The sequence below is a fragment of the Callospermophilus lateralis genome, chromosome 11, assembly GCF_048772815.1.
Source record: "Callospermophilus lateralis isolate mCalLat2 chromosome 11, mCalLat2.hap1, whole genome shotgun sequence".
Lineage (NCBI taxonomy): Eukaryota > Metazoa > Chordata > Mammalia > Rodentia > Sciuridae > Callospermophilus > Callospermophilus lateralis.
The window spans coordinates 62,343,639-62,361,670 of NC_135315.1; the positions used below are offsets into that span (position 1 = coordinate 62,343,639).

The 18,032-nt window shown below is 49.1% G+C and overlaps 1 protein-coding gene across 1 annotated transcript in view; it reads right to left on the reverse strand.

Annotated features, from left to right (window-relative positions):
- Positions 1 to 5,271: 5,271 nt before the first annotated feature.
- Myo15a (myosin XVA) overlaps positions 5,272 to 18,032 on the reverse strand; it is a 56,242-nt gene continuing 43,481 nt past the window's right edge. The window contains exons 59-65 of the mRNA XM_076870183.1: positions 17,415 to 17,511; positions 14,441 to 14,601; positions 13,688 to 13,821; positions 12,262 to 12,395; positions 11,411 to 11,544; positions 9,001 to 9,141; positions 5,272 to 5,373 (exon numbers count right to left, since the gene is read on the reverse strand). Of these exons, the coding sequence (XP_076726298.1) occupies positions 5,272 to 5,373; positions 9,001 to 9,141; positions 11,411 to 11,544; positions 12,262 to 12,395; positions 13,688 to 13,821; positions 14,441 to 14,601; positions 17,415 to 17,511 (903 nt within the window). The remainder of the gene's footprint in view (positions 5,374 to 9,000; positions 9,142 to 11,410; positions 11,545 to 12,261; positions 12,396 to 13,687; positions 13,822 to 14,440; positions 14,602 to 17,414; positions 17,512 to 18,032) is intronic.

The window sequence follows — 18,032 nt, forward strand, 5'->3', positions numbered from 1 at the left end:
GACGCGCCCGGGTGGCGTCGCTCCTCTTTGGCACTGGCGATGCGGGGGGAGGGGAAACCCTCTTCCGCTAAGGGGGAAAAACATCCAAGTGGACCAGTAGGCGAACTGAGGCTGAACTGTGGACGTTTACTAGACACAATTCGAAAGTTTGGAAGCCGAGGGCACGGTCTGTCCAGGCGAAGGCGTGGCCCTGCGATGATGGGCTGGGCGGCTCCAACAAATAGGGATTTCTGCTGGAAAACCAGCTGTGGCTCCCCAGGATAAGGTTCAGCCTCTTTGCTTGGCGCTTCCGGCCTGGCCTCCGCTGCCCTCTTTCCACACACTGGGCCACAGCCCTGCCCTTTACCGGCCAGGTCTACAAACATACCCCGTCCCTCCTCCTGGCCTTTGCCCAGTCGGTTTAGGCCACCTGGAATGTCAGTTCCCTCCACCCGTGTCCTTCGTTTTGATTAAGGGAAACTCAATTCGCCTCTGTCTACCAGCCTTCTCTGATTCTGGTCTGCAAAATGAAGATAGTGTTGGTACTTACCTCGCGAGGGTGAAATGAATCCAAGAAGCAGAGGGGGAATTGCTGATCTTGAGGCAAGGCCTCAAAAGTTTTCCCATCTATAAACTGAGGGACCCATCAGCCTTGTTGGAAAATGGGGATGCTTGTGTAGTTACTTGGCAAGGTCAGGCTAGGCCAGCAGGGCCTGTAGAAGAGGAAGCTGGGACCCTAGCCACCCTCCCTTCCAAGTAGCAGCAGCAGCCCAGGTGAAAGGGGAAACGGGGGTGGGTGGGTGGGGCTGGGACTCAAGTGCTAGCAGGCGCGTGAGGCACTGGGTTCAATCCTCAGCACCACATTAAAAAAAATAAAAGTATTGTGTCCACCTAAAACTAAAATAAATAAATAAATAAATATTAAAGAAAAAAAAAGGGGAAATGGGGCAGACAGGAATCCCAGGGTAAATCTGGCTCCTGCCTGTTTTGGTGCAGCCTAGTGGGTGCAGGTAGTGATGGTGTTGGTAGGAAGACAGCTGTAGGTCTTGAGAAAGTGGCCAAGGGCAAGGCCAGGTGGCTTGGACTCAGGACCCCCTCCTGCCTGAACCATTCGATGTGAACACCTGGGCAAAGCCCTCACCTACATGATGGGCAGTTGGGCTGGGAGGGTTGAGGTCCTTCAGAAGCCCACTGCCCTTGAATTTCTAAACTGCCTTTCACACCTGCTTGATGGGGAGCTTACCACCAGCCATTCCCAGAAAGCCTTCCTAGAGATTTCCCTCAGGGATCCCAGGCCTACCAAATGAGAATGGCCTCTTCTCTAGATTGAGACATTTCCTCCCATCCCAGAAGTCGCATCCAAAGTTGCCATTTGTTTCTTCTTGACTGTGCTCTTGAGCCAGGCCCCTCCCCTCTCTGAGCCTCTGTCAGGAACAGCATGGATTCTGGAGTTAGGATGGCTGGGTTTGAACCTTCCCTGAGCCACATACTGGCTTTGTGACCTTTCACCTCTCGGCATGAGTTTCCTCATGTACATCAGTGGTAATGATGATATCTGTCACACTGGAGTATTTTCAGGGTGAAATATGATAGCATACATACAGGACCTGGCACATAGTTTTAAAAGCTACTTTTATTAAGTTTTTACTATGTCCACCCCTAGAGGGGCAGTTGCAGAACTGCACAGCTGAATTTGCTACTATCATGGGATATTCATGAGAAAAGCTTGCTTACAAGGACATAGGACTTAGGAAAATAAACTTTACGTGAATAATTAAAAAAAAAAAAAAAGAAAGGAAACTGTGTCCACTCCAGACATCCATTTGCATCCTGTTCTGGGCACAATAATGACCACTTAGAGCTGGGCATGATGGCACATGCCTGTAATTCCAGCGGCTCAGCAGGCTGAGGCAGGAGGATCATTGAGTTCAAAGCTAGCCTCAGCAACTCAGAGAGGCCCTAAGCAACTCCGTGAAACCCTGTCTCAAAAGGGCTAAGGATGTGGCTCAGTGGTTGAGGCCCGTGGGTTCAATCCAGTACCAAAAAATAATGATGACTACTTAGGAAGTACTTACCCTCAAGCCATTTGCTGGCACTTCCAGTTTATAAAGAAGGAAGCAGAGTCTTGGGCCAGGAATCCTGGGTTCTGGTCTCCTGTGCTGTGGATTTCCTCACATCAATCTGGAATTCCTATCTCTGTGTGACTTGGCCCAGATAGTGAACCCTGTGGATGGGAGCACTTGGGGTTTGACTCTCCTATCACCCAGGGCTCTTCTGGTACTGTGCCTCATGGGGATTGTGACCTTCTTGTGGGAGGGCTTGACTTTGCTGACGCCACCACAGATTCAGTAGAACAGCTATTACCACATGGAGCTTGTGCCTCAATGCACAGGGTCCTAAAATCCAAAACCCTGAGTCTAATTATCCAGTGCTATGTAACAAACACCCCCGAATTTGCACCTCAATCATTTATTTAGCTCACAAAATTAAAGTCTGGACTTAGCAACTTAGCTCAAAAAAATAAAAAGGGCTGGAGATGCAGCTCAGTGGGAGAGCTCCAATCCTCAGATTAGCAAAACCAAAAAGGTATACTCTGACCAGAGTTTAGCCAGGAGGATTTCCTCTCAGTTTCCACTCTCCTACTTCTGAGTAGCCTCTGTCGCACAGTGGCCCACTTATGTTCATAAACATAAAAGTTTGCTTCTGTTTTTGCTTTTTGCCACTTCATTCCTCCCAGAGCCTCATATTTTAGCTTGACTGGAGAAAGGTTTGAGGGCAAAAGTTATTAGTGATCCTACAACATTGTGAGAAATGGGGGAGCAGAGGGGAAGTCTTGGGGCTGCTTCACACTGGATCCCATTACGTTCTGTTGCGGGGTCACCATACTGAGCAAACCCCAGGGCTGAGCACAAAACCCAGAGGACAACCAGGTAAACCATTTGAAGGCCTAAGCCCTGCAACATGGGTTAACTTGATTAATAGCATATTTTCTGGCTTCTTCCCTGTTTCCTTCATCTCAGCATCTGCTGCTGTGGAACACCAACCCCAGGCAGTGGTGCAAAGTGGAACAGTCCTGGGCATCTGTGTCAAGGGCTATTCTCTGATCCTCTGCATGCTGAGATGGTCCAGTTGGTCCCTCAGCCCTGCCAGCTGGACCTCCTCTGTTGCTCCCAAGTTATCACCTCCTTCCCACCCCTGCCACCTCCACCAGGATCCATGCCACAGAGCTTCCCAGACTTCCTTGCACCTGTAGCAGCCTCCTTCTCTGGTCTCCCTGCCTCCTCCAGTCATTCCCTGCCTAGAACTTTTTTTTTTTTTTTTTTTTTTTTTTTTACTTTTACTTTACTGGAAATTGAATCCTGGGGTGTCCCACCACAGAGCTATACTCCCAGTCCTTATTTTTAAAATTTGAGATGGGATCTCACTAAGTTGCCCAGGCTGATCTCAAATTTGCAAACCTCCTCCCTGAGCCTCCAGAATTACATGTGTGCACCACCACACCTGGCTGGAAATCTTTTTCAAGATACAATCTGGGCACCCCATTCTCCACTGGAAAACATTCCAGGGCTCCTCATGGGTCTTGGGATGAAATCCTAAATTCAAAATACAGCCTGAAAGACTGTACCCAATCTACCCTGCCAGCTTCTTCAGTCTCAGGGTTTGGCACTAATAATGTCCATCATAGTGCCCCTGCATGAGCCAGTCAGTCCCTTCCCTCATCACCTGGCTAGCACCTACTCATAGGTCTTGTCCTGATTATAGTTATTTTTACTAGGAGACATTTCTAATGCCTGGCATATGCCTGGTACACAGTAGGTACTTAATAATTAGTGAATGGCTGAATGAGCAAATTTATCCTTTTTCTAATGCCATCCATGACTCCTAGAACTATGTATGACCTTACCTAACTATCCTCCTCCCATTCCCAAGCCTACTTCTCCCCTTTCTGAGGTTCCCAAAGCACCAGTACTTTCCGTCCACATTCATTCATTTTTTTCAGGGGTGTGGTAAGGGCAGATTTCTCTACTAGAAGTGCTGCTCACAGGCAATAAGCCAGAGGTAACTCATAGCTCAAGTGATCCTTCTGCCTCAGCCTTCTGGGCAGCTAGGACTATAGGCATGTACCGCCATCCAGCTACAAGTAATTTTTAAGTGCCTATTCTGTATTATAGGTTCCAGGGGATGGATTACAGCAGGGAACAAATACAGTTTTCTCTGTTTGGAATATTTGTCCCTCTTCCTTCCAGTTATTTATTTATTTATTTATTTTGGTACTGGGGATTAAACCCAGGGGTGCTAACCACTGAGCAATATCCCCAGCCCTTTTTTTTTATATCTTATTTGGAGACAGGTTCTCACTAAGTTGCTTAGGAACTTGCTGAGACTGATTTTGAACTCTTGATCCTCCTGCCTCAGTCTCCCTAGCTGCTGGGATTGCAGGCATGTGCCACCACGCCCAGCACCTCTTCTTAACAAACTCCTACTCTTCCATCAAAACCCAACCCTAACACATCATTCCCTGGAAAATGCTTTTCCAAATTCTCCCTCTCCGCTACATCACTTGTGAACCTTGTGTGGCTCATCTAGTGACAGGGTCCTAGGCTTGGAGGCTACCCAAGAGGTGCAGAATGGGGAGATGGGGTCTGTGAAGAGAGATAAGTGCAGATATCTCTGCTAGAAATGCTGCTCACAGGCATATAAGCCAGGGGCAAAGCTATGCTTTCAACTCTAGCCTCCTCCCTCAAGCTTGTTTTCTAATCCCTTAGCAACTCTGTGGAGGAAACAGCTACCAGGCACGCCTTTTATTTGCACAGAAACGACCAAGGTCACAAATCCAGGCTGAGGCAGTGCAAGGTGGGGGCATCTGAGGAGGACGTGTAGAGGCTGGGATGTAGAGCTGGAACAGATTCAAATATCCAACCAAAGGCAACCACATCTAGGCCACTGGAGTGGGCCTTCCTTGCCATAGGTGGGAACCAGGAACAGGGTCTGCAGCAGACACATGGCAGGAGGCTGCATGGTTTTGCCTTCTACTTTACTACGGCCAGCCTTCGAAAGTTCCTCCTACTAGCTGATCCAAGTCTGCATGCTGTACTTCTGTCCCAACTCTGGATCAGTCTTCATGGCTTCTTGGGGACTTAAGTTGTTCCTCCTGTCTCCCTTGATCTCCCCCCCCCCCATAAGGTTCTGGGGAGATCACTGCTCCAGAGAGGTCCAGAGAGGTCCAGTGGCTCCTCTGAGGCCACATGGCAAGTCTTCTGATGGAAGGCAGCTGGAGAGCTGGGGGCCGAGTTAGAGCAGGGTGATTTCACTGGGGGGCAGCGTGAGTCGCTTCTCCCGGGCACTGAGCAGGTTCTCCACGTGCACGGCTACCACTCGACACAGCTCCAGACCCTGCAGGGGACACAGCGAGAGTCCTGCGTCCACTAACCCTTTCCCAGCTTGGTGTGGGACATGCATAACAGATGTGGTTTGGAAAGAGGTGGAGACCACCATCTGCATAGGGACCCTCATCCCCACCTCCCCGGGTGCTGGGAAGTGGCTGGAAGATGGAGTGAAGGGCTTCGGGTCATAAGAGACAAGCAAGTAGGGGACAAGATACATCTGATGATGCTGCTGTGTGTGATCTGCATGACCCAGGGATGCTCGTTTCACCTCTCGGAGCCTCTCAAAGCCTCACCTATAATAAAGTCTCTGGGTTTTTTTTTTTTTTTTTTGGCAGTACTTAGAATTAAACCCAGGGGGACTTTACCACTGAGTTACATCCCCAAACCCCTTTCTATTTCTTTTCTTTCTTTCTTTCTTTTTTTTTTTTTTTTTGTTACTGGGGATTGAATCCAGGGGCACTTAACCACCGAGCCACATCCCCAGCCCTTTTTAATATTTTACTTAGAGACAGGGTCTTGCTGAGATGCTCAGGGCCACGCTAAGTTGCTGAGGCTGTCTTTGAATTTTCGATCTTCCTGCCTTAGCCTCCTGTGTTGTTGGGATTACAGACGTGCACCACCACACCTGGTGAAGGTCTCATATACCAGGGCCTTCCTCACAAGCAGTGGTTAGGGAATCAAATCAATGAAATTTGATTTCACATGAATCCTTTACATTTAAAAAATATTGGTCCAAGGGGCTGAGGGGTAGCTCAGTGTTACAGCGCTTGCCTAGCATGTACCAGATCTCAGGTTCCATTCCTAGTACCACACCCTTCTGGTCAATAAATGGGAACAGTTTCTAATGATGGGTTGCCATGGTTACCCCTGGCACCCCAGCCTAGAACAAACCGTGACCTAGACTCAGGTCTCCCAAGTGGAGCAGGGCAGGAGAGGGCACGAGGGAATTGTGGAAAATTGACCTGGGAGTGTGGTACACAGACCAAAGCCAATATGAAAAGCCCACCTGACCCTGCCCTGGGATTCCTAGAGTGATGGGAGCTGAGAGTGATAAAATAATAGCAGCACTTACTAAGTGTGGACTGTGCCAGGCCTTGTCTAGAGAGCTTTCTATTTAATCCCTGAAGTATCCACCTCCCTGCTTTTTTTTTTTTTTTTTTTTTTTTTTTTTTTTTGCATTACAGAGTCTCCTGCATCCTAGACAGGCAAGCACTCTACAACAGAACTATATCCCCAGCCCTTTCTATTTTTTATTTTGAGACAGGATCTTGCTAAGTTGTGGAGGCTTGCCTCAACCTTGCAACCTTCCTGCCTTAGCCCCCTGAATTTCTGGGATTACAGAAGCTTGCCACCATACTGGGCTCCTGCAGTGTCCCTGAGGGGCAGTATTTAGAATTAAACCCAGGGACACTTTACCACAGAGCTACATGCCCAACCCCCTTTTTATTTATATCTTTGTTTTTGTTTGTTTGTTTGTTTTGTTTTTTGGTTACTGGGGATTGAACTCAGGGGCGCTTAACCATTGAGTCACATTCCCAGCCCTTTTAAACATTTTATTTAGAAACAGGGTCTCGCTGAGATGCTCAGGGCCATTTGTTCAAGTGCAGGCCTAAAGCTGTGGAATTGCTCATTCCCAGACTTCATAGTTGGTATGTGATAAGATTTAAACTTGGATGGTAAGAGGCCCAAAGTCACCCTGAAGTGCTCTCTGCCAAGGCTATCTGTGATCACCCCACCCTGGAGGCCACCCCAGCTAATGAAATGAGTGTGTGCAATAAGGGAGTCCTCCCCTGTGGTCAATCTTTTGCCTGTCCACATGCTGCTGTATTGTAGGCCTTGCTGGAATTGTAGCCCAGCTGGACAGGTATGGAAACTGGGGTTCAAAGATAAACAGGGCTGTCTTGAGATGCCCTCATGCTGCTTGTCAGAGGTAGGTGGGATGGGGACCAGGTCTGTTGGCTGCACTCAGAAATCACCTACTCCTTGGAGCCTTTACCTCCTGTGCAGTTTGGGTCCCCTGCACATGCTCCTAGCACTGCTTATGACCTACGGAGAGATTCCTTCAAATCTGAGACTCCAGGGTCTGTGAGGGCTACTACAGGGGTCTCAGTCACATCAGTATTCTCAGGGCTCATATAGAAACTGCTATACAGAGATGCTCAATGATTATGTGTTGAATGAATGAATGAATGAAGCCCCCACATGTACAGGAGGGAGGCAGAGGTAGCAGCTTCCTTGCATGGAGGGCTACAAGGAAATGGAGAAGCCAAAAAGGTCTTCAGCCAGCCAGACAGCCAGACAGCCAACAAACATGCATTGAGCATCTACTGTATGTTAGACACTGTGCTGTGGACTCAGTGTGAAGGAGAGCTCTGTTCTCCTGGAGCTTGTATCTTGGAGGGCGAGACAGACAATAAGTAAACAAATACCTAACTGATCTGTAAGCCATCATGAGGGCCAATGAAGTAGGGTCACAGAGGGTCAGGGAAGTCTTCTAAGAAGAGGGGCTCTTTGTGCTGAAACCTGAGCAAAGGGAAGGAAGGAGCCCTAGGACAAATAAGGGAATAGCATTCTTGGTAGAGGGAACAGTGAGTGCAAAGGGCCTGGGGCAGAGAGTGGGAGGGCAACATATACAGGTGGTCTGGGGAGGAGATGGTAGAAAAGGAGCCAAAGAAAAGGTGCTGGGGCAGGTACGAGGAGACACAAGGACACAACAGCTTAGAGGGCAGGTTCTGGGAAGCAATGCAGGCCCAGAGGCCAAGGCTGTCAGAGGGAGGCTCAGAGTGACCCTGGGAGCAGATACAGCATGGGAGAGGGACAGGGAGCCTGGTCCTGAGTCACAGATTTCCAAGGGGTGTTTTTTTCTGGTCCTGTTCCTCAGAGGCAGGGCTGGTGCAGTGGAAGCCCCTCTCTCTTTCCTGGGAAATCAGCCCCTTCAAGATAGGCCTGTTGTAGAGGTTGACATTGGACCCAGATCTCCACGGGGGATGTGGCAGGCTTGACACAGCAGACATGTGGGCCCCATCTCCAGCTCTGCCCCTTCTCTGAGCCTCCATCCTGTCTCTCTGGTAGAGTGGAAACTCTGGTCCTGCCCTGAGGGCTGTGGAACTTGGACAGGAGCCTAGAAGTCACCCATGCCTTTTTAAGAAGCAGCCACAGTTGAGAAGGCCCAGGGCAGACAGGCCTCCATTTCCCTATCACAGGGGAGCCCACTTTCTCCAACCACCATCCTGGGTCCCATGATTCAGCTTCCATGCCTCAGCCTGGGTCAGCTTCCTCAAACCTCCCATGTCCCTGCCCATTCACCAAACTCCTATGGCTCCCTCATACCCTCAGAAACAAGCCTCCAATTTTTTGCTTAATATTTGAAGAACTCCAAGAAGTCCCTTTCCCTGGATGTATCTCCCCAGTGCCCCACCAAACTCTTCACCTTTCTGCAAAAGCCTGAGTCCTATTCCATGGTCCCACTACTGAGCTGCTTCCCTGGAAGACCACCAAAATAACCTGCAGTTCTGTTCCCTGAGCTGGGCTGGATGCTACTTTGGCCATGGCCAGGATCTAACCTGTCCTGGAGAGAAGAACCTGGTAAGTGGAACACGAGAGTGAGAGCCTGTGCGACAGAGCCAGGACCCACCTGCTCCAGCTGCAGCTGCATGGTACGCTGGGCCGCCACATCCCCCAGCGCAATCTCCACATAGGGGTAGCTGGAGTTGGCTGTGGGCCGCTGGGTCCGTGTAGACTGGATCTCCTTCAGGGGGAATTTCACAATCAGCTCCTGGGAGTGCAGGAGGAAGACAGGAACAGTCTCAATCACTGTTATCACCTCCCCTGCAAATCAGATCAGTGGAACACAGGAGGCCCCAGACCAAGTGTTGAATCCCTAGTGATTTCCTGTGCGACCTCAAGCACGTCACTATTCTTCTCTGGACCTCGGTTTCCTCATCTGTGAAACTAATTCAGCAAATACAAATGATGCATCTGCTGGCACTGTTCAAAATGCTGGAGATATGGGATGTCATGGATGCTGTTGGTGTCCTGACCTTCACGTCAAAGCTGCTTTCATGAACATCTGAATCCCTTTGTCTGGGGCTTGATTTCCGGCCCAAGAAACAAAGGGACCACATTCAGGGAAAGGTACAGTGATGGAGACTTAATGCAGCAGGAGGAAGCCCTGGACTAATGATTGACAGGGAGTGGTAAGTAACAAGGGCTCCCCGCAGCTGGACCCACTTCCAGTTACCCTCCAGTTACCCACATTGGCAATTCGTGTGGTAACAGGGCCTTTATTGTCTCCACCCCTTCCCTGCCCTAATTCCACCCTCCAGTGTTTCTAGAATCTCCTCCAAATAAGCCACCTGCCTTGGAATCCTCATCTCACACTCTATTTTCTAGGAGCAAGCCTACGAAAGGGGCTCTCTGGGTCTATTTGTGATGGGCAGCACTGTGACCTCTGCAAATACCCAGTGAAGCCCAAAGTCCCAATACCTTGAATGTGACTCTATTTAGGGACAGGGACTTTAAAATGGTGATTAAGGGTCTAGGGAGGTACTTCAGTGGCAGAGTGTTTGCCTAGGATGTGCAAAACCCTGAATCCCATCCCCAGTACTACCAAAAATAAATGAAGTTGTTGTTATGGTTGGATCTGGAATGTCCCCCAAAGGCTCTTGTATCAAAGATTTGGTTCCCAATGCAGCAAAGTTCAAAGGTGGTGCTTTTGGTAAATTGGATCAAGAAGGCTCTGACCTCATCAGTGGATTAATCCATTGACAGCTGAATGGACTACCAGGAGGTGGTGGAAACTGCAGGAGGTGGGAATGCGTGGAAAGGAATGGATCCCTAAGGATGTGGCCTTGGGGACTACATCTCATCCCCCGTCCTTGCTCTCATTCTGCTTCCTGACTGCCACACTTTCCTCTGCCATGCTCTTCCATTATGATGTCCTGCCTCATCTCAGGACCAAAGTAATGGAGCCAACTGACCATGGACTGAGAACTCTGAAACTATAAGCCAAAATAAATATTTATTTTTTAAGTTGTTTTTTTTTCCCAGGTATTTTGTTACAGCAATGAAAAACTGACTAACCAGAGGTGAGAAAGTTAAAATGAGGATATTAGGGTGAGTTCCAATCCATTGTTTTTACTTCTTCTTTTTGGTACCAGGAGTTCAACTCAGGGGCATTCAACCACCGAGCCACGTCCCCAGCCATAGTTTGTATTTTATTTAAAGACAGGGTCTCACTGAGTTGCTTAGCACCTCATCATTGCTGAGGCTGGCTTTGAACTCATGATCCTCCCGCCTCAGCCTCCTGAGCCACTTGGATTACAGGCGTGCGACACCATGAATGGTCTCCTTATAAGAAGAGGAAGTCTGAGGGCTGGGGATGTGGCTCAGTGGTAGAGCAAGGTGTGCACAAGGCCCTGGGTCTGATCCCTAGCACTACAAAACAACAACAAAAGAATAAATTTGATCCCAGTTACTCTGGAGGCTGAGGCAGAAGGATCACAAGTTCAAGGCCTGCCTTCACAATTTAGTGAGACCTGGTCTCAAAACAAAACAAAAAGGATTACTCCGTAGTAAAGTGTTAAAAAAAAAAAAAAAAAGTGGGAAGAGAGAAACTCAAGATACAGAGACACTAGGAATGTGCACACACCGAGGAAAGGCCATGTGGGGACACAGCCATCTGCAGGACAAGGAAGAGACCAGAGTGGCAGACACCTTGATCTTAGACTTTCAGCCTCTGCACATGGCAGAGCGACCCCCTCAGCCTGTGGTGTGTTGTTAAGGCAGCCTGAGCAAGCCTTAGAGTATGTGTCACCTCACCCCCCTTCACCTCCACTCTCCGGAGTGGGTTCTGCCATTACTCCCATTTTCCAGATGGGAAGCAAAAGGCTCTGAGAGGAGGAGAGGATGGCTGGAGGTTATGCAGACGGGAAATGGTGGAGCTGGACTCCTGCAGCTGGCAATCTTGGCTCCCGGGATGGGTGGGGGACCCGAGGACAGAGGGGATGGGAGAAGATAGGCAGAGCCAGGCAGAGGACACTTACATGGGTCTCGATGCTGAGGAAGTTCAGGCCATTATGGTTGACGGCAAGGATGCAGGGGGCTGGCACGGAAACGTTGCTGCAGCTCTGGATGAAGAAGAAGGAGGAGCCAAACATAGGAAAGGCACTGAGCAGGCCTGCAGTGGGGGAGAGCGGGTGTTACCGTGTTAGGCCGGGCCCATCCATGACAGCCCTGCCCCTGAACTGCATGGCTGGCCTGAAGAACATTCTTACTTCTTTCTGTCACCTCTCTGGCCTCTTCCTCTATCCCTTCTTCCTCACTTCCCACTCTCAGTTTGCCCAAGGTCACCCACAGTCCCACCCCAATGATGTCTTTGAGAAAAAAAAAAAAAGTCTCCTTTTGCCAGACGTGGTGGCACATGCCTGTAATCCCAGCAGCTTGGGAGGCTGAAGCATGAGGATCACAACTTTGAGGCCAGCCTCAGCAACTTAGCAAGGCCCTAAGCAAGTGAGATCCTGTCTCAAAATAAAAAATAAAAAGGGCTGGGGATGTGGTTCAGTGCCCTTGGGTTCACTCCCTAGTAGCATTAAAAAAAAAAAAAAAAAAAAAAGTCTCTTCCAGCAGCGTGGGAGGCTGAGGCAGGGGGGATTGTGAGTTCACAACTAGGCTCAGCAAAAGTGAGGTGCTAAGCAACTCAATGAGACCCTGTCTTCAAATTAAAAAAAAAAAAAAAAAAAGAAAGAAAGTCTCCTCTCCCCATAGGTAGGCAACTCACTTGCCACTGAAAAACCTTTGTGCAAAAGGAAAAACTATGTCTCCCCCTTCTCCTGGATCCCCTCTTAGTAAAGCCCCTCATGACAATACCCTCCAGTCCTGCATCCCTAGCTCTTACCCAAGAACTGGGCGCGAGCCTGGTGGGGGCTGAGTGCCTGTGTCTGCGGCCGGTGCTGGCTGACCAGGTTGAGCCAGGCTGAGCCGGCTGTGGTGTGGTAGAGCTGAGCCGGGATGTACTCCTGGACCTCCCGCCTGCGTGTGGAGGGGACAGCGGCCCTGAGCACCTGCCACTTAATCCCCACTGTTCGGCAGGTACAATACAAAGCGGACATGAGTGTTATGTATCCCTGGAGACTAAACGCTGGGGAGAGTAGAAGGGGAAGAGAGGAGTGCAAGGACTCCCGTGGTGCCTTGGTACACGGCAGGTGGGTGGCCCCACCAGGGCTGGTACCACCAAGATCCCTGCTTGCAGAAGAGGAAACTGAGGCTCTTAGAAGTCCACAGAGCAGCCCAAGGCCACACAGCAACTGTGAACTACTAAGTGTGGTGGGGAGACTTGAACCCACGACAGGTTCATCCTTTGTAGCTCCCGTCCCCAAAGAAGAGCCCAAGCCGGAGAGGTTTGGAGAGACACAGGGGTGGGGAGGAGACATAAGAGAGGGCAAAGCAACCACCAAGAGGCTGGTCAGAGCAAGAAGCAGAGAAATGCTGGGCCTCTAGGCTAAGCCTCCAAGGACTACAGGGCCTGTCTACCCTACTTCTTTCTTCAGTCCTCTGTGTCACATGATGGTTCCCTCAAGGCAGACTCTTTGCCTCTTGGCACATGTGAAAATATCAACATCAGTCCCAGTTCATCTCAGCTGCCCTGGGCTACTGACAGGGCAAGATTGGAAGAAAGTCAGAGGAGCCCTCTCCCCCTGGGTGCTCCCACCCCTGGGAGCTCCCACTCCTTGGTAACATCTGGCCTTCTTTGCACCGCTGTGGTAAGAACCTGGCATCTGGACCTAGCTTCCACAGGTTTAACTATTCCTGGTTCCTTCACCTTCTAGCTGGCTAAACCTCAGTAAGCCACATAAACTCTCCAGGCCTCAGCTTTCTCATCTGTGATCATAGCAACTCAGGAGACTAACACAGGAGGATCACAAGTTTGACGCCAACCTTGGTGACTTAGTGAGATCCTCAGATTCTCTCAATATAAAAAGTGCTAGGAATGTAGCTCAGTGATAGAACACCCCTGGGTTCAATCCCCCCCCCCAAAAAAAAGAAAAAGGAAAGAATAGTTGGAAAAGAAGCTAAGACAATACATATGCAGAGAATATTTTTTTTATCACTAAATTGGCTCTGAGTTATTAATGCCAGCTGTCCCAGCATCTATGATGAGCCAGAGGACTTTGGCCCCAAGGGCAGGACAGCCCCTTCTCAGATAGCCTTACTGCATAAGAGAGGATCCTGGGAGCCTGGGATGGGCAATTCTGAGGAAGGTGGGTGCACTGAGGGTGCCAGGGGGCCTGTCTGCTCTGGCTGATAGACAGGCAGGTGCTTACACACTGGGCAGGTAGAAGTGGTCCTTGGCACGGTGTTGCAGTGAAGCTAGTTTGGACACCTGCTGCAGCTGTTGCTCACTGGGCCGGCTGGCTGGCACGCTGCTGAAGAGGCCCTTCAGGTAGTCAGGCAGGACCTGTGGGGAGCAGATGCATGAGGGGCTCCCAGGCAGGTGCACACCCAGGTGTTCACCTGCAGGGAGTGTGGAGACAGGCAGTTATTATTCTAGCTTATCCTCCACTGGTTTTGGGGGAATGACAACAGAGGCATTTGAGGGGGAGCTGTGAAAATGGTTTCCTTGGAGCTTATGAAGGAGTCCCCATAGTGAGGTAAGAAGAGTGTGGGCTAGTAAAGGCAGAGTATCCACAATGTGATGCACACACGTGTCCATCAGATCCATGCTTCCCAAAACTGAGCATGCTCCAGAGTCTCTGGGAGGCTTGCAAAAACACAAGGCAGGGCTGAACCCCTGAGATTCTGATGCGATAGATCTGGGGTAGGACTTGAGGATCTGTAGCAGGTTTTCCCATTCCACTAGTCAAGATGGGAAGCTTGAGTACCAGACTGTACAGGGCAGGGCTTCAACAGCGACACCAAGTGGCCACAAACGCTAAGTGTTTGTCTTTTGTACACGGGATTGTATTAGCATTGGCACCAGTTCTGCAAAAACAGGCTACAGGCTGCAGTGTCTAACCTCACAGACCCTCTGAAGCCCACAAGGTCCCAGAGCCACAGAGGGTCCCATGTATGCTGACCTGGTTGTAGTGCATGGTCACATACAGCTCATTCTCAAACTTGAGTGGCTGATCCCAGAGCACACGCCGGAACCAGAGCATGTAGCCGCCATCTACCTGTTCCATCTCTGAGGCCACATCCAGGATATAGGCACGGCGGCTGAGAGGGCACACATGCTGGCCTGAAGAGAGCAGGGAGGCAGGGCTGGGTGGGGGCACACTTTGTACACGCGTGTACAACTGTGCGGAGCAAGGGCACAGACTCCAACTTACCATTCAGGTGAGATGTCCCCTCTGTTAAGCCACCTCCCCTCGCTGGGACACACTTTCTTCATTAAAGGGGAGTATATTTATACAATAGGGTGCCCCGTGTTTCACTGAAACCCTGATGACCAAAGAGGGGAATAACTCCAATTCGAAGGTACAAATTATATTCCATTTCTCCCAAGGAAAGGGCCTGAAGGTCACCTTAGAGGGTGGCCTGCCTGGGTCTGGGGAAACACCCTGGGTTATGTTTAAAGAAATCCCAGGCACTTTCCAGAGGAGGTTGGGGACAAGGACATGCAGAACAGGACTCAGCCCATGAACACCAGTGGGTATCTTTCTGAAGACCGTCCTCAGGAAAGACCCTTGTGGTATAAGTGGGAGATGGGAAGGCCTGGGGTCTAAGCCTGGAAAAGAGATGTGAGTTTTTCTCCCCTGAATGGACATTTATTTTACCAAAGAGGAGAAGTCTGACATGATAAGAGTCCAGAATCCTCAGGTCAAACTGACTGGGTTCAAATCCCCACTGTGTGACCTTGGATAAGTCACTCAACTTCTATGATTGGCTTATAATGGTCCCTCCAAAAATGTCCACATCCTAACCCCTAGAACTTGGAATATGACATCTTCATGGCAAAAGGGACTTTGTAGACATGATTAAGTTAAGGGTCACAAGAAGGGGAGATTATCCGGCTGTGTCCAATGTAAGCACAAGGTCCTTCCTAGAGGAGGGTCAGAGTCATAGGAGATGTGAGGATGGAATCAGAGGTTGGTGGCCAGGACAGAGAACAATGTGAAGATTCTACACTGCTGGCTTTGGAGTCAGAAGAAGGGGCCATGAGTTAAGGAATGTGGTTTCCTCTACAAGGTGGAAAATGAATGGTCCCCTAGAGTTTCCAGAAGGAACACAGCCCTGACTGCACTCTTTTTATTTGTTTGGTTTTTTTTTCTTTTTTTTTTATTGTTAGTTGTTCAAAACATTACAAAGTTCTTGACCTATCATATTTCATACATTTGATTCAAGAAGATTATGAACTCCCACTTTTGCCCCGTATACAGATTGCAGCATCACATTGGTTACACATCCATGTTTTTACATACTGCCATACTAGTGTCTGTTGTATTCTGCTGTCCTTCCTATCCTCTACTATCCCCTCTCCCCTCCCCCTTTTTTTTATAAAGAGAGAGAGAAAATTTTTTAATATTTATTTTTCAGTTTTTCGGTGGACACAACATCTTTATTTCATTTTTATGTGGTACTTAGGATTGAACCCAGCGCCCCGCGCATGCCAGGTAAGCGCGTTACCGCTTGAGCCACATCCCCAGCCCCAAACAATACATTCTTTTTTTTTTTTTTTTTAGTGCTGAGGATCAAACCCAGGGCCTTGTGCATGCAAGGCAAGCACTCTACCAACTGAGCTATATCCCCAGCCCCCTGACTGCCCTCTCAATTCAGGACTTTTCAGAACTGTAAGATAACAATCTGTGTTGTTATGAGCCACTGAGTTTTGCTCACTTGTTACAACAGTCACAGGAAACTAATACAGCCTCCCACAGCCTCCCTCAGCCTCCCTCAGCCTCCCTCAGCCTCATTTCCCCCTTTGCAAATGGCTTGTTGGGGGGGATTAAAATAATTTATAGCTGGGTGCCCGGGAGCATGCCTGTAATCCTAGCTACTCAGGAGGCTGAAGCAGGAGGATCATGAGTTTGAGGTCAGCCTGGGCAACTTAGCAAGACATTCTCAAAATACACCTACATATTTTTTTTCTTGTTCTGGATGTTTTATAGTTTTACATTTTTCTTTTAAAGAGAGAGTGAGAGAGAGGAAGAGAGAGAGAGAGAGAGAGAGAGAGAGAGAATTTTAATATTTATTTTTTAGTTCTCGGCAGACACAACATCTTTGTTTGTATGTGGTGCTGAGGATCGAACCCGGGCCGCACGCACTCCAGGCGAGCACGCTACCGCTTGAGCCACATCCCCAGCCCCTGACATTCTCAAAATAAAAAAAATAAAAAGGGAGGGCATATTGCTCAGTGGTAGAGTGCCCTAATTCAATCTCTAGAACTTGGTGGGGTGGGGGGAGAGGAGTTTATAGCATTAGGAAGTTTGGGGTATATTTACTGGTAGAGAGCTTGCCTAGCATGCACTAGGCCCTGGGTTTTATCCCTGGTACTGAAAAAATAAAGAAAAAAAAAAAGAATTTTATGGCCTTAAATGCTTTGAACTGTGCATGGGACATAGTATCTGTCATCCCCTCTTCCTATAGGCAGGGGTAGGGAACATGGTTCAGGGCCCCAAGCATGCAGCACATGGAAGGGGCTTTGGGTTGCATGAAAGTCCCCTAAGGGTTCCTAGGCCTGGGAAGAGCCTTCTATGACAAGAAGCAATAATAAATTCTTGCACCTTTAGGCTCCTTCCCAGAATTAAAGCTCCCTGAGGGTTGGAGCTTCCTATTGAAAAGGTCCCAAGGGGCAATGAGAAGACTCAAGAGAGGTCCCTGCACTCCATGAACCCCCAATCTTATAGCAGGAGGAGACAAACTTAGGCAAAACAAACCACAGTGGGACAGATGAAGGGCTGGGGGAGTTCAGAACACACACAGGTCCTTCCAAACTTAGGAGAGAAAGTGGCCCCAGACCCTGGGCTTTCAAGGCTGGGTGGAGGGTCCCATGTGGGTAAAGGCCTAGCAATGGGAAAGAGTCTAGCATGTTGAGTTCTCTTGGCCACTCACCTCGATTGGTGACAACAAAGATCACATACTCATTGAAGGCTTCCGGGCGTGTCAGGGCCATCTCAGAGCAGATCTCCTCCACCACGTCCAGGGCCACCTGGGGCAGGGCAGAAACACTGAGTCTGTGCTATCTGGGCCTGACCTCTGTCCTCCTAGCTCCACCCAGGCCCCAGAAGCTGAGCAGATTTCCTTAGTCTCTCTGCACAGAGATGCAGGATCCTTTGAGGTCTCTGAGGAACACCATCTTGCAGGGAGTGAATTCAGTGTTTGGAGTCTGAGACTTAGGTTCAATTTTTGCCTTTGTCCCTTATTTACAGTAGGACCCTGAGCTGGAAGCTCAGTTTGTTCTGACAAATACAGTCATCACTTAATGTCCATAGGGAATGGGCTCCAGGACCCCAACAGATACTACAATCCAAGGATGCTCAAGTTTCTTCTATAAAAGGGCACTGTATTTGCATCCACCCTATCTATTCATATCCTCTTGTATATTTTAAATCAATTCTAGATTACTTAAAATACCCCAAAAGATGCAAATACATATAAATAGTTGTCATATTGTCTAGGGAATAATGACAAGAAAAAAGTCTGGACCTGTGAGGGACTCAGTACCCTTGG